This window comes from Phoenix dactylifera, unplaced genomic scaffold, assembly GCF_009389715.1.
Source record: "Phoenix dactylifera cultivar Barhee BC4 unplaced genomic scaffold, palm_55x_up_171113_PBpolish2nd_filt_p 000051F, whole genome shotgun sequence".
NCBI lineage: Eukaryota > Viridiplantae > Streptophyta > Magnoliopsida > Arecales > Arecaceae > Phoenix > Phoenix dactylifera.
The window spans coordinates 1,625,523-1,642,128 of record NW_024067670.1 but is presented as its reverse complement, the minus strand read 5'-3'; the positions used below and the strand labels follow the sequence as shown (position 1 = coordinate 1,642,128).

At 42.2% G+C, this 16,606-nt stretch overlaps 1 protein-coding gene across 2 annotated transcripts in view; it reads right to left on the bottom strand.

Moving 5' to 3' along the window:
- Nucleotides 1–8,673, bottom strand: part of LOC103724354 (golgin candidate 2) — a 63,391-nt gene extending 54,718 nt beyond the window's left edge. The window contains exons 1-2 of one of the 2 annotated variants that reach the window (XM_039116094.1): nt 8,437–8,673; nt 7,383–8,342 (exon numbers count right to left, since the gene is read on the bottom strand). In XM_039116094.1, coding sequence (XP_038972022.1) covers nt 7,383–8,342; nt 8,437–8,490 — 1,014 coding nt within the window. In that variant the 5' untranslated portion in view covers nt 8,491–8,673. The remainder of the gene's footprint in view (nt 1–7,382; nt 8,343–8,436) is intronic. The other variant, XM_039116093.1, reaches the window with a different exon arrangement.
- Nucleotides 8,674–16,606: the final 7,933 nt, after the last annotated feature.

The following is a 16,606-nucleotide window of genomic DNA, read 5'->3' as shown; positions in this document are numbered from 1 at the left end:
CAAGAAAGAAATCAGGCAATAAGAATTCTAAGAAAAGGTTGAACCCTAAGAGTAGCATCAAGAAGAAGAAAGGAAAGAAAATCTCCGGATCAAGTACCTGTTTCCATTGCGGCAAGGAAGGCCACTGGAAGAGAAATTGCAAGAGTTTTCTTGCAACTGTAAAGCCTGATGCAAGAGTTGCATCAAAAGGTATGTTTATATTACATGCCAGTTTGTCATTAAGTTCTTCAAATTCAAATTCATGGGTATTGGATACCGGCTGTGGTTCTCATATTTGCAAATCTTTGCATGGACTACAGAAAATTAGAAGTTTGAAGAAAGGTGACTTCGAGCTTTATGACGCTGGAGGAGAGTCCATCCAAGCTGAAACTGTTGGAACCTACTACTTGGAATTGCCTTCGGGAGAGTTCCTAAAATTAGAAGATTGTTATTATATGCCCAAGATTATTAAAATTGTAATTTCTATTCCTTTGTTGTTAAAGAAAGGATTTGAAATTAATGTAAAGAGCAATGGTTGCTCAATTTCTTTTTCTAATAAAGTCTATTGCAATGGCATTATGGAAAATGGTCTTCTTGTTCTATCTTTTAATGACAATGTATTTTATATTGATGAAAATAATAAAAGAAAAAGAGAAGAGGTAAATAATACCCTCCTTTGGCATTGCCGACTAGGTCATATTAGTGAGTCAAGAATACACAAGTTATACAAAGAAAAGTTCTTTGATCCTTATGATTTTGAATCATTAGGAACTTGTGAATCTTGTCTTATGGGTAAAATGACCAAGTCTTCATTCACTGGACATGGAGAAAGGGCAAGTGAGTTATTAGGACTTGTGCATACAGATGTATGTGGTCCTATGACAACTCCTGCTAGAGGTGGATACTCTTATTTCATCACATTCACTGATGATTTATCAAGGTTCAGATATGTGTATCTTATGAAACATAAATCCGAAGTTTTTGATAAGTTTAAAGAGTATCAAAGTATGGTTGAAAAACAAACCAGAAAGTGTATTAAAATCCTTCGATCAGATCGAGGAGGTGAATACCTTTCTAGTGAGTTTTTAAATCATCTTAAAGAAAAGGGTATTCTCTCTGAATAGACACCTCCGTATATGCCACAGTTAAATGGTGTAGCCGAATGAAAGAATCGTACTCTATAAGATATGGTACGGTCCATGATGTGCTTTACAGATCTTTCTATTTCCTTATGGGGTTTTGCCCTAGAGACTGCTGCACTAGTATTAAACAGGGTACCTTCTAAGTCTGTACCTAGCACCTCATATGAGATATGGAGAGATAAGAAGCCTAATCTTAAGTATCTTAAGATATGGGGTTGTCAAGCTTATGTCAAAAAAAATTTTGGACACAAGCTAAGTGCTAGATTAGATAAATGTATTTTTGTAGGTTATCCTAAAAATAGTATAGGATTTATCTTCTATCATCCTACCGAACAAAAGATCTTTGTAGGTAGGCACGCCACTTGCATGGAGAAAGAATTTTTCTTGAAAAGTGCAAGGATAGAAGAATTGAACTTGAAGAAGTTCAAGACCTACAAATGGAGACACAAGATATTCCTCAACTAGATGTACCCATTGATGAGGTACAACCACAACACACATCTCCTCTCCGAAGGTCAGATAGAGTGCGAAATGCACCTAAGAGGTATGGGTTTATTATTGAAAATGATGAAGCCCACATCGTTGAGAATAATGATCCTCTGACTTATTCGGAAGCTATAATGAGTAGTGACTCTAACAAATGGCTGGAAGCCATGAAATCCGAAATAGACTCAATGTACACCAACCAAGTATGGACTTTGGTTGATGCACCAGAGGGTGTAAACCCTAAAGGTTGCAAATGGGTCTATAAGAAAAAGATTGGAGCAGATGGCCAAGTAGAAACCTACAAGGCTAGATTGGTGGCAAAAGATTTCTGGCAAAAGCAAGGAATTGACTATGATGAAACCTTTTCAACCAGTTGCTATGCTTAATTCTATTCGGATTTTGCTTGCAATAGCTGCATACTATGATTATGAAATCTGGCAGATGGATGTCAAAACCGCCTTCCTTAATGGTTATCTTGAGGAAGAGGTTTACATGACACAGCCAGAAGGATTTGTCTCAAGTGAGAGCAAATCAAGTATGCAAGCTTAAGAGATCCATTTATGGATTAAAGCAAGCGTCGAGGAGTTGAACATCCGTTTTGATACAACAGTCAAAGAGTTTGGTTTTATCAAAAATGTGGATGAACCATGTGTGTATAAGAAGACTAGTGGGAGTGCCATTGTCTTCTTAATATTGTATGAAGATGACATACTAATCATTGGAAATGATATTCCAATGTTACAATCGGTCAAAACTTGGCTATCAAAAAGCTTTTTCATGAAAGACTTGGGAGAAGCATCCTATATACTTGGTATAAAGATCTATAGGGATAGATCTAAAAGGATGCTAGGCTTGTCCCAGTCTAGATACATAGTTAATGTGCTGAAAAGATTCAGCATGGAAGGAAGTAAAAGAGGTTACTTGCCTATGAGTCATGGCATACGTCTCTCTAAGAAGATGTCTCATAAAACATCTGAAGAGAGAAATAGAATTCCCTATGCTTCGGCAGTAGGATCGATTATGTATGCTATGCTATGTACTAGGCCTGATGTTGCTTATGCCTTAGGCATAATAAGCAGATTCCAGGCTGATCCAGGGGAGGATCATTGGATAGCTGTGAAAAATATTCTTAAGTACTTGAAAAGGACTAAAGATGTTTTTCTAGTCTATGGAGGGTCTGAGTTGAAACTAGAGGGATTTTCTGATTCTAGTTTTCAGTCAGACCCAGATGATAGCAAGTCCAATCACAATTTGTATTGCGAAGGATTTTTCTTTGATTTTCCAAATCATGTATGTGACATTTAAATATAAAAAAAGGCATTGTGTTTCATCATATGATGTTTCTTATTTTTATGATGAACCCCTTAGATTAGGACAATGGTTTTAGGGCTATGATGAGATCATACTAATGAGACCTAAAATCCTAAAATCCTAATCTTAAATATTCCTAGTCATTGGTACATTGAGTCGGGGATCAATGCTACCGGAAAGACTGGCACATCTTATGTATGCTTGATGCAGAGGGTGATTGATCTCACAATCATTTGTGTGGAGACACTAATACAAAGATGTGGGTGCTCATTAGAAGAATGAGTTCACTTAATTGACCCGCCAAGAGAATATCTTATGAAGTTTTACTTACATGTCAAAAAATGATTCTCTTAGTGGGAGTTGTGCAACTGATCCTTTGACCTGAGATCACCATGGTATCTTGTGCACAAAAATCCATATTTTAGTTTACACTCATTCATGACAATAAGTTCTGTACGAGATTTTCTGGATATGGTAGATTGTGTACGAAGATTATGAGTAGGTCAACAAGGAATCAATCACTTCTAGTAAGAGAAGATCGCATCCCATTTATTGTAATCATATGATAATTCAGGAAGTCTTTGATCAAAGCAGAATGAAAATTAGAAAGAGTTTCTAATATTTCATGATTCGAATTATCATTAGAAGATTAAAAGAAACATGAATATATAAATGAGTTTGACATAGATTCATGCTCATATACATATTCGAGATGTAGTTTGATTGACGGATTGAATTGCACGGTAACTTGCCACTGAAGGGTATTTTTGGTATTTCCACCAAATTCCATATTTTCCGGATAGACATGACACGTTGCTAGATGTCAATCTTTTCTTGTAGGATTGATCGAATTAAAGAGTTTAATTCAATCACCAATTAGAAAGAGTTCTAATTGTTAAGATCGGGTTCGCACAGTTTGGACCTAAATCGATTAGAAGAGTTCTAATCAGGTTAGGTCAACTCGAACCCACACCTACTGCTGGCTAAGTATGGAACCCAATGGGTCACATACAAGAAAACTGATCAAGGGTCTAATTAGATTAGATCATGTTTGCAAGTTGAACATGCTAGCACGTGTTGCAAACCTTAGCTCCTGATTCGAATTGGATTCGAATCTGATTCGAATTGGATTCGAATCTGATTCGAATTGGATTCGAATCTGATTCGAATTGGATTCGAATCTGATTCTTAATTGATCTAATTTGATTAGATCATATCCTAATATGGGTTAGTCAAGAGTTGGCACCTAATTGGCTTGGTTTGAGTCTAATTGGATTAGATTTGATAAATCATTCATTTTAGACCGTTAGATCTTCATCTATCGTTGGATGAAGACATAATGGTGAGTTGGATTGAACCCAATTGGATTGGATTAGATGGGGTCTTTAATCATGACCATTTGATCTTCATCAGCCATTAGACGAAGACAATAATGGGATCATGACAAGATGTTTTGGATTGGAGCCCTTGGATCATCATTGGATGATGATATGGATCAAGGATGATAGCGCATGCAATTCTAGCCATTAGATCATGATGTCCACCATTGGATGAGGATTTAATTACTTGATCTTATGATGGCACGTGATGGAAGGCTTGAGGCGTGATCAAGATGATGGCGTGTGGGCAAATGGCGTGAAGATCATGGAACCATGAATGGATAAGGATGAAATATCCTTTTGATCTTATCCATTCCACTTCTCATCCTCATGCCTAAGAGAAGAGTAGCGCCATCTTTTCTAGCCATTGGATCATCGTTGAACTTTGATCAATGGACAAGGATTGCTCCTACTTTTCATGCGTGAGAAGAAATGAAGAGAGGAATGAGTACGGTGCCTAGGCGTATCATGAAGAGGCGCTTAGGGAATGGATAAGGATGTAGCGTCATATCATAAGCGCTTCATCTTATCCTAACTCTTTTTGATATGCCCTCTCATCAAAGACGCCTCCCTTGATCTCACGCCCCTCTTCATGGCTGAATGGATGGGATTCATCCTTGGCAAAGCATTCGTACGCCACCTATAAAAGGGAGTCACTCCCGGTGTTTTCATCCATCGGAACTCTAGAATTCCAACTCTCTTATCCTTTCTTCCTTACATTAGTTTCTTTCTTTCTAGCATTGCTTCTAGTGTGTCCTAAGCCAAGACAAGGTGGTCTTCTTTAGGACAAAAGGATTAGAAGTGATTTTAGAAGGTGAAAGAAAAATAGAAAGCAAGGAAAGCAAGCCAATAGAGTTCTTTAAAAGAATTCTGCATTAAGAATCAAAGTCTTTGGAGCTTAAGACTTGAATCAAGTTTTCCGTGTGGATCAACGTTGGAAGGTGAACATTTGGGCACCTAGTGAAAAATCTACACATTGGATTAGCGTTGGAGGTATTCTTCTATTTTTGCATTTATATTATATTATTTGATTGCTTCTATTAAGGTGATCTTGGCTTAATAGGATTTCATATAAAGGGACTTTATTAATAAAATTTTAAAATTCCTAGCTTCCGCTGCCCCCACATGACATGTTAGAACCCTACAATTATGCTCAAGGGTGTGCGAATGTGGTACATGTTGGAAATGATATTCATGCACATAGATATTAACTTTCGCCCCAAAAGTACCACAGCAGTAGAGGCATTCAAGGATAATTTATTCTACCATTTATTGCTTTTTCATATTCATTTAAAATTAAAAAAGGTTTAAAAGTCTCAGTTCAAAATTCCTCAAAAGTAGAAGTTTGAATTTGAGTTGGTTAGATATCATTTTTTATTAGGAAATTCAATATTTGTAATGATCAGGGACCCTATTCTAGTACACTTTTGTCAAAAGCTGCTACTTACATAATACATTGATCATGAAAGTCTTGTAATGTTGCAGTTTCTTCAAGGTGAACTTCGACGGCAGTGTATCAAAGGGCGGCAGCAGATGCGGCGTGGGTTTTATGATCAGAGACCGGGACTCCAGGCTGATTGCAGCTGGGGGCCGGCGTATATTTGATGGGTCCGTTCTTATGGCGGAGTTGCGCGCGGCGTAGGAGGGCCTCGTACATGCTAGAGTGCACCTGGGTGCTAGGCAGGTGCTCCTTGAAGGTGACTCAGCCACAGTGATCGGCAGAACCCACTACTCCAGGATATTTGGCGCCTCGTGGAGGAGTTAGAGTCATTTCGGGCTTCGCATGTGTTTCAGAAGGCAGATAGTACAACGGACTGGGTCGCCTCCTTTGCAGCCAACCACTCTGGGAGTGTTTTTTGAGGTATTTCAGATCTTGTGCCGCTGTCATTAGATCGTATTTTGTATTGTGACTGTTCTGCGCCTTCTCATGGCTAAGTGTAGTGAGAGGCCGGCTTACCAAAAAAAAAAGGCCTGAGGGAGATCCAAATGGTGTGATTTATAGAGATTTTGAAGAAGAAAAATATTTTCTTGTGGTGGGCTCCCTCTCCTTCTCTTATTCTGTTTCCCTACTTTCATTTAGAACAAGAAAAATAAGGAGAATCCACAGCCATGATTGTTTATCATCAGCTAATCGCTTGACTATTAATGTAATAGCAATGTTAAACTAACAACATTACAAATGAGTAGCACTATGATCCCCAACAATATGAGCAAGAAAAGGCAAAGGGTGAATATGAAGATTCAAGCCATCTCTTATTTTACAATTCAACCTAAAACCATGATCATCACTATGAACAGAAGCTTCTTCCTTACCAAGTCTAGACATAAAGAGGGATTCATAAATGCAAATTTTTGATAATGAGACTCCAAAACTTAACCGCAAAAAAGAAAAAGAAAAAAGAGAAACCCCAAAGATTCCAAAAGTTGCAAAGAGATATAAAATGTCTAGCCTTGCTCTCCTAAAGTAAAAGAAACAAGACATTGGAAATAAATAAATTGCTTAAACCTAAATAAAGTATAGATCTAAATTATGTCATAATTATTTCTAATCATAATGGTGGCTGCAGATTGAAGAATCATGACAATTTCAACCATAAAACTAGAGTAGACATTTCAACGCACTCAATACATATGCCAAAGTGTTAATTTTGGCTAGCTGCAAATAAATACTATAGGTTGTAGGTTACAAGATTTCGAATTATTGAAAGTGAACATAAAAGAAAAGAATCACTTTTAGTCTTTTGTCCCCTATTATATTCAAAGGATTGTTCAGCATCATTACCTTATTTGATATAATATTTTAGTATATAGCACCTAATATTATGCATAACTTAACCGATTTCAGATCATATTTTGTGGTTTAACTTGACTAGGAAATGTGAAAATTCATGATGCCTGAAATTGTTAGTGCATAAAAGGTACAGATTTGAAACTACTTTTTAAGCAAACGTAATTCACCTCCATTCCACCTCCATTAAAACTGTTATGGGCTTACGAGCCAGGATAAGTTTTTTCTTTTTATTTCTGAATTATCTATTCTAACTAATAAGATTAGAAGAAGCAAAGTGCAGAAGGAGAACATAACCTCTTGTGCTTGTTTCTTCTCTCGCTCCACAAGTATTTTCTGCAGGCTCTGCTTCTCACCCTCTAATGTGGCCACAATATTCTCGCGTTCTTTGATGGCCTCAGCAGCAATCGCCTTCATCTTGTCAGCCAAAATCTGTTGCCTCCTCCTCCTCCTCTCTGCCCTCCTCTCACTTACATTTTCTGAATCTGATGTAGACGATGAATTGCTCCCTGACTCAGACTCATCACTGCTCCCCAAAGAACTTCTTGAATCATCATGAGTGTCCGAGCTCCTCGGAACCTGTAGGTTAGGGTGCGCTCCCTCAGCGATGTCACTACTTTTCCTATCATCACCAGCAACCACCTCCTCCTTATCGTCTCGCGATTGTGAATCCACCTCCCTTAGGCCAAGAGTGCGGACGTCTTCCCGGTGAATCTCCAACTGGGAAAGCCCTGATACAGGTCCTCCTCTAATAGGCTCTTCGGGAGAAGGTGTGCCCTGCGTGGAATCTGATGATCCTCGCGAGGGTGGAACTTCGGAATACGGGGGTTCTTGTTCTCGCTCTTCTTCCTGAGACGGACCCTTACCCACAGTTTCGCCTTCCGGCGCAACGGTCGGTCTCCTTCCGGGCTTCGGGGCGCTGCCAGATCCCTTGCGGGCCCCCTTCCCCATGGGTTTCTTGGTATTGCCGCCATCGGGGCGGGCTGCGGCGCTGGCTGGCTTCGGAGATCCGAGGAGCTCTGTCCAGTCGCCATCAGCGATGGCCGGACAGGGATCAGCGGCGGGGGAGGGCGGCTGGGCGGCGGCTGGGCGCTTGCCCCGCGGATGAGGCGGCGGAGGTGATTTTTTCGGGAGCTGGTATTTGAGGGGAAGAGCCGAGTCGGTCCTTTTGGGGATGTCGTCGCTGCTGCCCGGCGCCTCGGATGGGGATCGGGGCCTGACGTTCTTGCCCAGAGATTCGGCTGCTTGCTGGTCGATCTGGTTTGATTACAAAGCCGAAGAGATGGTGACAATTGGATTTGGAAAATGGGAAGGATGTCGAAATAAGGGATGTGTTAGGGTCAGGGCTTGCCTGTTGGAGGAACGTCTCTGCAACCTTGAGCTTGGAGGAGATCCATCCCGCCATGGGTGGCTGCGGCCCGCAGTGGCAGATAACGTAGATCGGATGCTGCTAGGTTGGGATAGAACACAGGCGGAGTTGCATTTTACGCTATGCAGTGGCAAATAACGCGGGACGGATGTTGGTAGGCTGAGATGGAACACGGCAAAACCAGCCCCTAGTGTAACGGAGAGAGTGACGGACTATTTTTGGTTTAGCATATAGTGATAAAACTAACAAATTGCGCATTTGCTAAATAGACATACAACCTAAATATAATATTTTTTGTGAAGCAGCTTCAACATAAACCTACATAAATTACAAAAATCCCTCTAAAGTTGCAGGCAAATTACACTTATATCTATTAATCTGGAAAACCTACACTAATACTCTTGAGATTTATTTTGAGCCTATGCATTAACCCATGCCATTAGGCAAACCATTAATTCTAAATTGGACGTTAGAATAATTTTATAAAATAATCAAAATAATCTTGAACAACCAATGACCAAAACAAAGTCGGAACCTTCTCCATTTGTCTTCTTCTCTAATTATTGATCCCTTCTCCCTTCCTACCTAACTCCATTCTTCTCGTCGTGTGACGACAACCTCATACTCCCATGCACCTCAGTTCTCTAACTCTCATGTGCCATCGGCATCCTTTCGAACATCCTTTCAAGTCCTTCCCTCCTACTCAAAACCAGCTTCACTCTCTCCATTTCCGACCCACCCTCTCTATCCGATCTCGAATAGGCCTATCGGAATCTTAGACTGGCTCCTTGCATTGAAACCTTAGGCCTGCTCTTTGCACCAGAACCTTAGGCCCTATGATTTGACATGTAGTTTGTTAGAGCTCTATTTGAATTTATTTAGAGATTTATCAGATGTTTATTGTTTGAAATTAATGTCACTGCTCATAGTATTCTTTCGAATGAAGTTTATTAGGTCTCTAATTAAATTTATCAGATGTTTATTGTTTGAACTTATTAGAAATTTATCCATAGTTTACTGTTTGAAATTAATGTTACTAGATTTCAGATCAAATACGTGTTTACTACTTGTTTTGACCATTCTGACTAATTGAATCTAACTGAATGTAGTAGAAAACATTTTGTATGCTATCCTAGTTTAGAAGTTTATAATGAATCAAAAGTCAAGTTTCAATCACATATTGTTTTGACCTGAAATTAATGTCCCTTCATCTATTTTTGTTTCATCCTATTACTGACCAAGTTAATATTGTTTGTTTTTTCTGCAAGCCATCCTAATGTCTCAACTCAGTGCGGGTTCTCAGAATAGCTCATTGTGGCTAGATTATTGTAACAAGTGGTGCTATTGTGACCGCATAGCATCGATACAAATTTCAAATTTTCAAAAAATTCAAACAAACTGTATTGCAGTTATGAAAAACATCGATTTGTGGATTGGTGTTTGCCCACAAATGATCAATCAAGAAGTCACTCATCGATATTGGTTGATGATTCACTTCGAGATATAAGAAGAGAAATTAGTGATTTAAGGATAAAGTCAAAAAAATTGTAGTGTAAGATTAAAGAATTAGACGAGAGTGGCGTTATAACAAATAGACCTTTGGTTGGAATGATGTTACTACTTATTTTTGTAATAGTGTTTATATTTAAGTGACCATAATTGTATTAGTGTTTTGAAAAACTTGTTATTGTAATAATTGTTGGAGTTAAATGAATATGGTGTTATTTTAGTTACATGGCTGTCATGTCTTGTCGTATGGCATTATTTTTTGCTTCATTGATAGCACTTATTTTGTACTCCTTCAACTGAAAGGAGAGAAAAATGATAACCTTTATTTAGTTGCTTTAACTATGAGTTGCTCAACACCTATGAGTTGCACCTATCTCCCCATATGATGTTAACCTATGAGGCTTGATGACATCCATAGGTGGGCTATATCTTATCTATGGGGCTAGTGAACATCTATCTAAATTGACCATAGGCTAGAAGATTTACAACGGCCTGCTAGTACCTACAAAATATAAATAGAAAATAATCTCTTAACTCGCTAATTCTTTGTGCCAATGGCTGCACAATAAACCTTGCAAGAGTGTATATTAAACCTGTGTTCATATAAAAGGCATGTAATAGGATAACTGAAGACATCTTACCATATAGAACAAGAGGCATACGTTATTAGTAGCACATTCAGCAATCAGAAAGCACATATTTTACAATCATTTGTGTAATATCCGGGCCCAATTTAAGCCCAATACCTTTTTGGGCCCGTACTTGAGCATTGGGCCAGGACACCTAATGGACCTAACTAGGGCCCATTGTTGGTGGCTGCTATCCCATACCCTGAGGATGGATGTGACTAGGGTAGGGACAGCTGGGAAGCTGTGGAGGGCCCAGCTGTTAGGCCCTTCACGAGGGGAAGCTGGGGGTGACACTTCACCCCAGCTAAAGGTGGCTACAGCCCCCTAGGTCTCTCTCTCTCTCTGTGTGTACCGTACCCCTTCCTCCTCCTTCCTTCCTCTGTTCTCTGAGAGAGGGTTTGCCAAACCTACTTCCGTCGCCGGAGAAGATGCTCGTGGCTTCTTCCAAAAGCCAGGTAAGCCCTCTACCTTCTCTCCTCTTGACTTGATCGGGATAACAGAGAAAGAAAGAAACACGGAGAGAGAAAGAAAAGGGAAGAAAGAGGGCTCACTGCATGCGGCCGCGAGCGGCGCCGGCGACGCCGCTGGCTCCGACTGCGAGCACCACGACCTCCACGGGGAACAGCCGTGGGAAACGGCCACGGGCATCCCGCGTTGCCACTGGTTTTTCCCGGCGTCTCTTCCCCGTGGGAGAAGAGAAGGCCGTCGCAGGCGCGGCCGTGGGCTCAGCCGCAGGCGCGGCTGTGGACACCGCGAGCCCGGCCGTGGCACCGCCGACTGTGGCTCGGCCCTCCCAAACTCCCCTTCTTCCTTCACAGGGGAAGAATGAAGAGAGGAAGAGAGAGGGTTTGGGAGTGAGAGAGAGAATATGGGAGGTTGGTGAAGGGAGGAAGAAGAAAAAAAAAAGAAGAGAGGAAGAGGGGACTCGTCCTCGTCGTCGTGTGCGGCGGCCACCGGCTTCGGCCGCGAGCACCGTCGCCGCAGGCGCGGCCGAGAGTGCCGTAGGCTCGGCCGGGGATGCCGCGGGGCTTGGCCGCGGACGCCGCCGGTCGTGGCCCGTCCCCCTCCGCTCGCCATCCTCCCCTCCGCTCGCCGTTCCCTTCCGCTCGCCATCCCCCCTCTCCGCTCGCCGTCCTCCCTTCGTCGGAGAAGAGAGGAAGGAGAGATTGGGATGAAAGAGAAGAAGGGAGGAGAAGAAACTTCGGGAAGAAGAAAAGAAACAGAGAAGAAAAGAAAAAAAAAGAAAAGAAAAAGAAAAGAAAAGGAAAAGAAGAAGAAAAGAAAAGGAAGAGAAAAAAAAAAAAAGAGAAAAGAGAGAAGAAAAGAGATCCTTAACGGGTCTGGCCTAATGGGATGGATCGGGGTTCGGGTCTGAAACCCGTTAAACCCAGTAATAAGAAATTGGATTAGCCAATTGAACCTGGATCCGAGCCCAATTAGATTGGGCTAAGTCTGAACGAGCCTAAACTATAAATTGGGTTAAATCCGAATCAAATTAAGTTAAATTGGAATGGGTCCGAACCCAATTAAGCAGAGTTGGTCTCAGCAGACCTAATTGATTGTGAATCAGGCTCAATTCAAGCCCAATTCAACTGACAGAAGGTCAAATTGACCTTGGGCTAATCCTGACTCAGGCCCAAATGAGCCACATTGACCAAATCAGAGGATCCAATTGGCTAGAAAAGGTTGGACCCAATTATAAACGAGGCCCAATCCTTTAATTAAAAACCCAATCAACCCATGTGGACCCAATCTGGTTTTAAATCGAACCCCAAAGGCTTCAAATTGGACTTGGGCTAAATCCTTGGATGGGATCCAAGCAAGTAAGTTCATAGTATGATGAACTAAGAGATTTTATAATAAATAAATGGGAATAATGTAAACCCTATGATGTTGTTTTAGGTGATTAAGGATTTGTCACCTGGACTTGAGCAATTTGGAAAGCGAATTGATGTAAGTAATCTGTCTTAATCCTATCGTAGATCTTGTATTACGTTTTATAAGATGAACCAGTATTTTTCATACAATTTGAATTGTATGCATGATTAGTGAAGAATGTAAGTAACCTGTCCTAATCCTGTTATGGATCATGTCATTAATGTTTTCCTAAGCATTTATTTTAAGTATATATGTTTCATGCATGATATGTTACAATGCATAAGTAACTTGCATGATCCCAGAAGCTATGGCTATGTATGCAACATGATGATACTGATATTTTAATCATGCATGTAAGTTTATAAAGTCTTAGCTAGCCCAGAGGCACTATAATGGGCTCAAAGATGCTACTGAGAATGACTGAGCCGCCAGTGGCTGAATAGTAACTGAGCTTGCCCCGCCAGTGGCTGAATAGTAACTGAGCTGCCCCGCCAGTGGCTGAATAGTAACTGAGCCTGCCCCGCCAGTGGCTGAATTGGAATTGGGCCTGCCCCGCCAGTGGCTGAATAGTAACTGAGCTTGCCCCGCCAATGGCTGAATAGTAACTGAGCCTGCCCCGCCAGTGGCTGAATAGTAACTGAGCTGGCCCCGCCAGTGGTCGAGTCTGACTTCGCAGTAGCATCCGAGAGAAAAAGGACCACGGCATGCCGGGGGCACGGTTTCATATGCATACTTTATGAAAATGATATTTGAAGCATGATCATGAGGCTCGTTTCAGAGCCTGGGTATATGAGGCGGGTGCTTCCAAATCCTGCAGATGCATTTTTGGGGAGAAGCAAAATCGGTGAGGGGTGAAGGACGCTTGCGTGAAGCCCCGGAACCGGCCAGCATCTGGCAGGGGAGCCCCGTGTTTCCCCCTCATGTGGGCCCGATAGTCACGTGCCCTGCGCAGGCGGACCGTGACATTTATGAACATGCCTGGCCAAAGCATACATTGTTTTACAACTGATTTTTGAATATATCCTTATGAAATGTTGTATTTTGCTATAACCGCTATCTCCTTTAAATGATGCTAATCGCATGAATTCTTATGTTTTATGAAAATTCTGTTTGACTGAAAATACTGCTTTGTTTTCGAAGCATACATATTTTGCCATGATAAATTGTGAGATAATACGCATGTCAGCTTCTCAAACCCTGCATGAACATGGTTACCATTATGTTCGATCCGGTAAGATTATGTATGATTACTTACTGAGCCGTGTAGCTCATATCCGTTCATTTACTTTTCTTTCAGATCCTCACCACTGATAGCTGCCAGAGACACGTTAATTTGGTATCAGGGCTTCTTTCCTTTGAGGTAAAGCAAGTATACTTTTGTGTACATAAACTACATAGAAGCTCTGTATTTGGGTACTGACCAGCATGTTGTACTAAGAATGCTTTCATATGAAAAGATTTGGTTGGTTTGACTACCCTGTTACCCAGGTATGAGGCTGCGTGCTATTGTGGGCGGTAGTCGGCAATAGCACGGCCGTGTCACGGATCCGGGTCCGGGGCGTGACATCTTGTGGTATCAGAGCTCTAGGTTTAACAAGACTATAACCGTAAAAATTTGGGATAATGGGTAGTTAGGAGTATCATAATATGTTAAGATTGTCATAATACCTTAGTCGAAGAAAGCAATTTATTTCAGTTTCTTCCTAAACTCTTGACTGCTAGGTAGCTATAAGAAATAGGGAATACTCAGACATTTACCCTGATGAATTACCGGAATTACCCCTAGTTGAGAAATCGAATTCACCATCGATCTTAGGAGAGGGACCCATCATCAAGGCCCCCTACCGGGCGATTCTTGTTAAGCTATGAGAACTGAAATTTTTGGAGGAAAACTTTGTCTACCTAAAAATGTTCTTTTCAAGGGTGTTGCCCGATTTGGGCGATACGGCGAAATGAGTCCTCACTACATCGGTCCACTTGAGGTATGTTTAATTTCGAGGACGAAATTTATTTTAAGGGGGGTAGGATGTAATATCCGGGCCCAATTTAAGCCCAATACCTTTTTGGGCCCGTACTTGAGCATTGGGCCAGGACACCTAATGGACCTAACTAGGGCCCATTGTTGGTGGCTGCTATCCCATACCCTGAGGATGGATGTGACTAGGGTAGGGACAGCTGGGAAGCTGTGGAGGGCCCAGCTGTTAGGCCCTTCACGAGGGGAAGCTGGGGATGACACTTCACCCCAGCTAAAGGTGGCTACAGCCCCCTAGGTCTCTCTCTCTCTGTGTGTACCGTACCCCTTCCTCCTCCTTCCTTTCTCTGTTCTCTGAGAGAGGGTTTGCCAAACCTACTTCCGTCGCCGGAGAAGATGCTCGTGGCTTCTTCCAAAAGCCAGGTAAGCCCTCTACCTTCTCTCCTCTTGACTTGATCGGGATAACAGAGAAAGAAAGAAACACGGAGAGAGAAAGAAAAGGGAAGAAAGAGGGCTCACTGCATGCGGCCGCGAGCGGCGCCGGCGACGCCGCTGGCTCCGACTGCGAGCACCACGACCTCCACGGGGAACAGCCGTGGGAAACGGCCACGGGCATCCCGCGTTGCCACTGGTTTTTCCCGGCGTCTCTTCCCCGTGGGAGAAGAGAAGGCCGTCGCAGGCGCGGCCGTGGGCTCAGCCGCAGGCGCGGCTGTGGACACCGCGAGCCCGGCCGTGGCACCGCCGACTGTGGCTCGGCCCTCCCAAACTCCCCTTCTTCCTTCACAGGGGAAGAATGAAGAGAGGAAGAGAGAGGGTTTGGGAGTGAGAGAGAGAATATGGGAGGTTGGTGAAGGGAGGAAGAAGAAAAAAAAAAGAAGAGAGGAAGAGGGGACTCGTCCTCGTCGTCATATGCGGCGGCCACCGGCTTCGGCCGCGAGCACCGTCGCCGCAGGCGCGGCCGAGAGTGCCGTAGGCTCGGCCGGGGATGCCGCGGGGCTTGGCCGCGGACGCCGCCGGTCGTGGCCCGTCCCCCTCCGCTCGCCATCCTCCCCTCCGCTCGCCGTTCCCTTCCGCTCGCCATCCCCCCTCTCCGCTCGCCGTCCTCCCTTCGTCGGAGAAGAGAGGAAGGGGAGATTGGGATGAAAGAGAAGAAGGGAGGAGAAGAAACTTCGGGAAGAAGAAAAGAAACAGAGAAGAAAAGAAAAAAAAAGAAAAGAAAAAGAAAAGAAAAGGAAAAGAAGAAGAAAAGAAAAGGAAGAGAAAAGAAAAAAAAAAAAAGAGAAAAGAGAGAAGAAAAGAGATCCTTAACGGGTCTGGCCTAATGGGATGGATCGGGGTTCGGGTCTGAAACCCGTTAAACCCAGTAATAAGAAATTGGATTAGCCAATTGAACCTGGATCCGAGCCCAATTAGATTGGGCTAAGTCTGAACGAGCCTAAACTATAAATTGGGTTAAATCCGAATCAAATTAAGTTAAATTGGAATGGGTCCGAACCCAATTAAGCAGAGTTGGTCTCAGCAGACCTAATTGATTGTGAATCAGGCTCAATTCAAGCCCAATTCAACTGACAGAAGGTCAAATTGACCTTGGGCTAATCCTGACTCAGGCCCAAATGAGCCACATTGACTAAATCAGAGGATCCAATTGGCTAGAAAAGGTTGGACCCAATTATAAACGAGGCCCAATCCTTTAATTAAAAACCCAATCAACCCATGTGGACCCAATCTGGTTTTAAATCGAACCCCAAAGGCTTCAAATTGGACTTGGGCTAAATCCTTGGATGGGATCCAAGCAAGTAAGTTCATAGTATGATGAACTAAGAGATTTTATAATAAATAAATGGGAATAATGTAAACCCTATGATGTTGTTTTAGGTGATTAAGGATTTGTCACCTGGACTTGAGCAATTTGGAAAGCGAATTGATGTAAGTAATCTGTCTTAATCCTATCGTAGATCTTGTATTACGTTTTATAAGATGAACCAGTATTTTTCATACAATTTGAATTGTATGCATGATTAGTGAAGAATGTAAGTAACCTGTCCTAATCCTGTTATGGATCATGTCATTAATGTTTTCCTAAGCATTTATTTTAAGTATATATGTTTCATGCATGATATGTTACAATGCATAAGTAACTTGCATGATCCCAGAAGCTATGGCT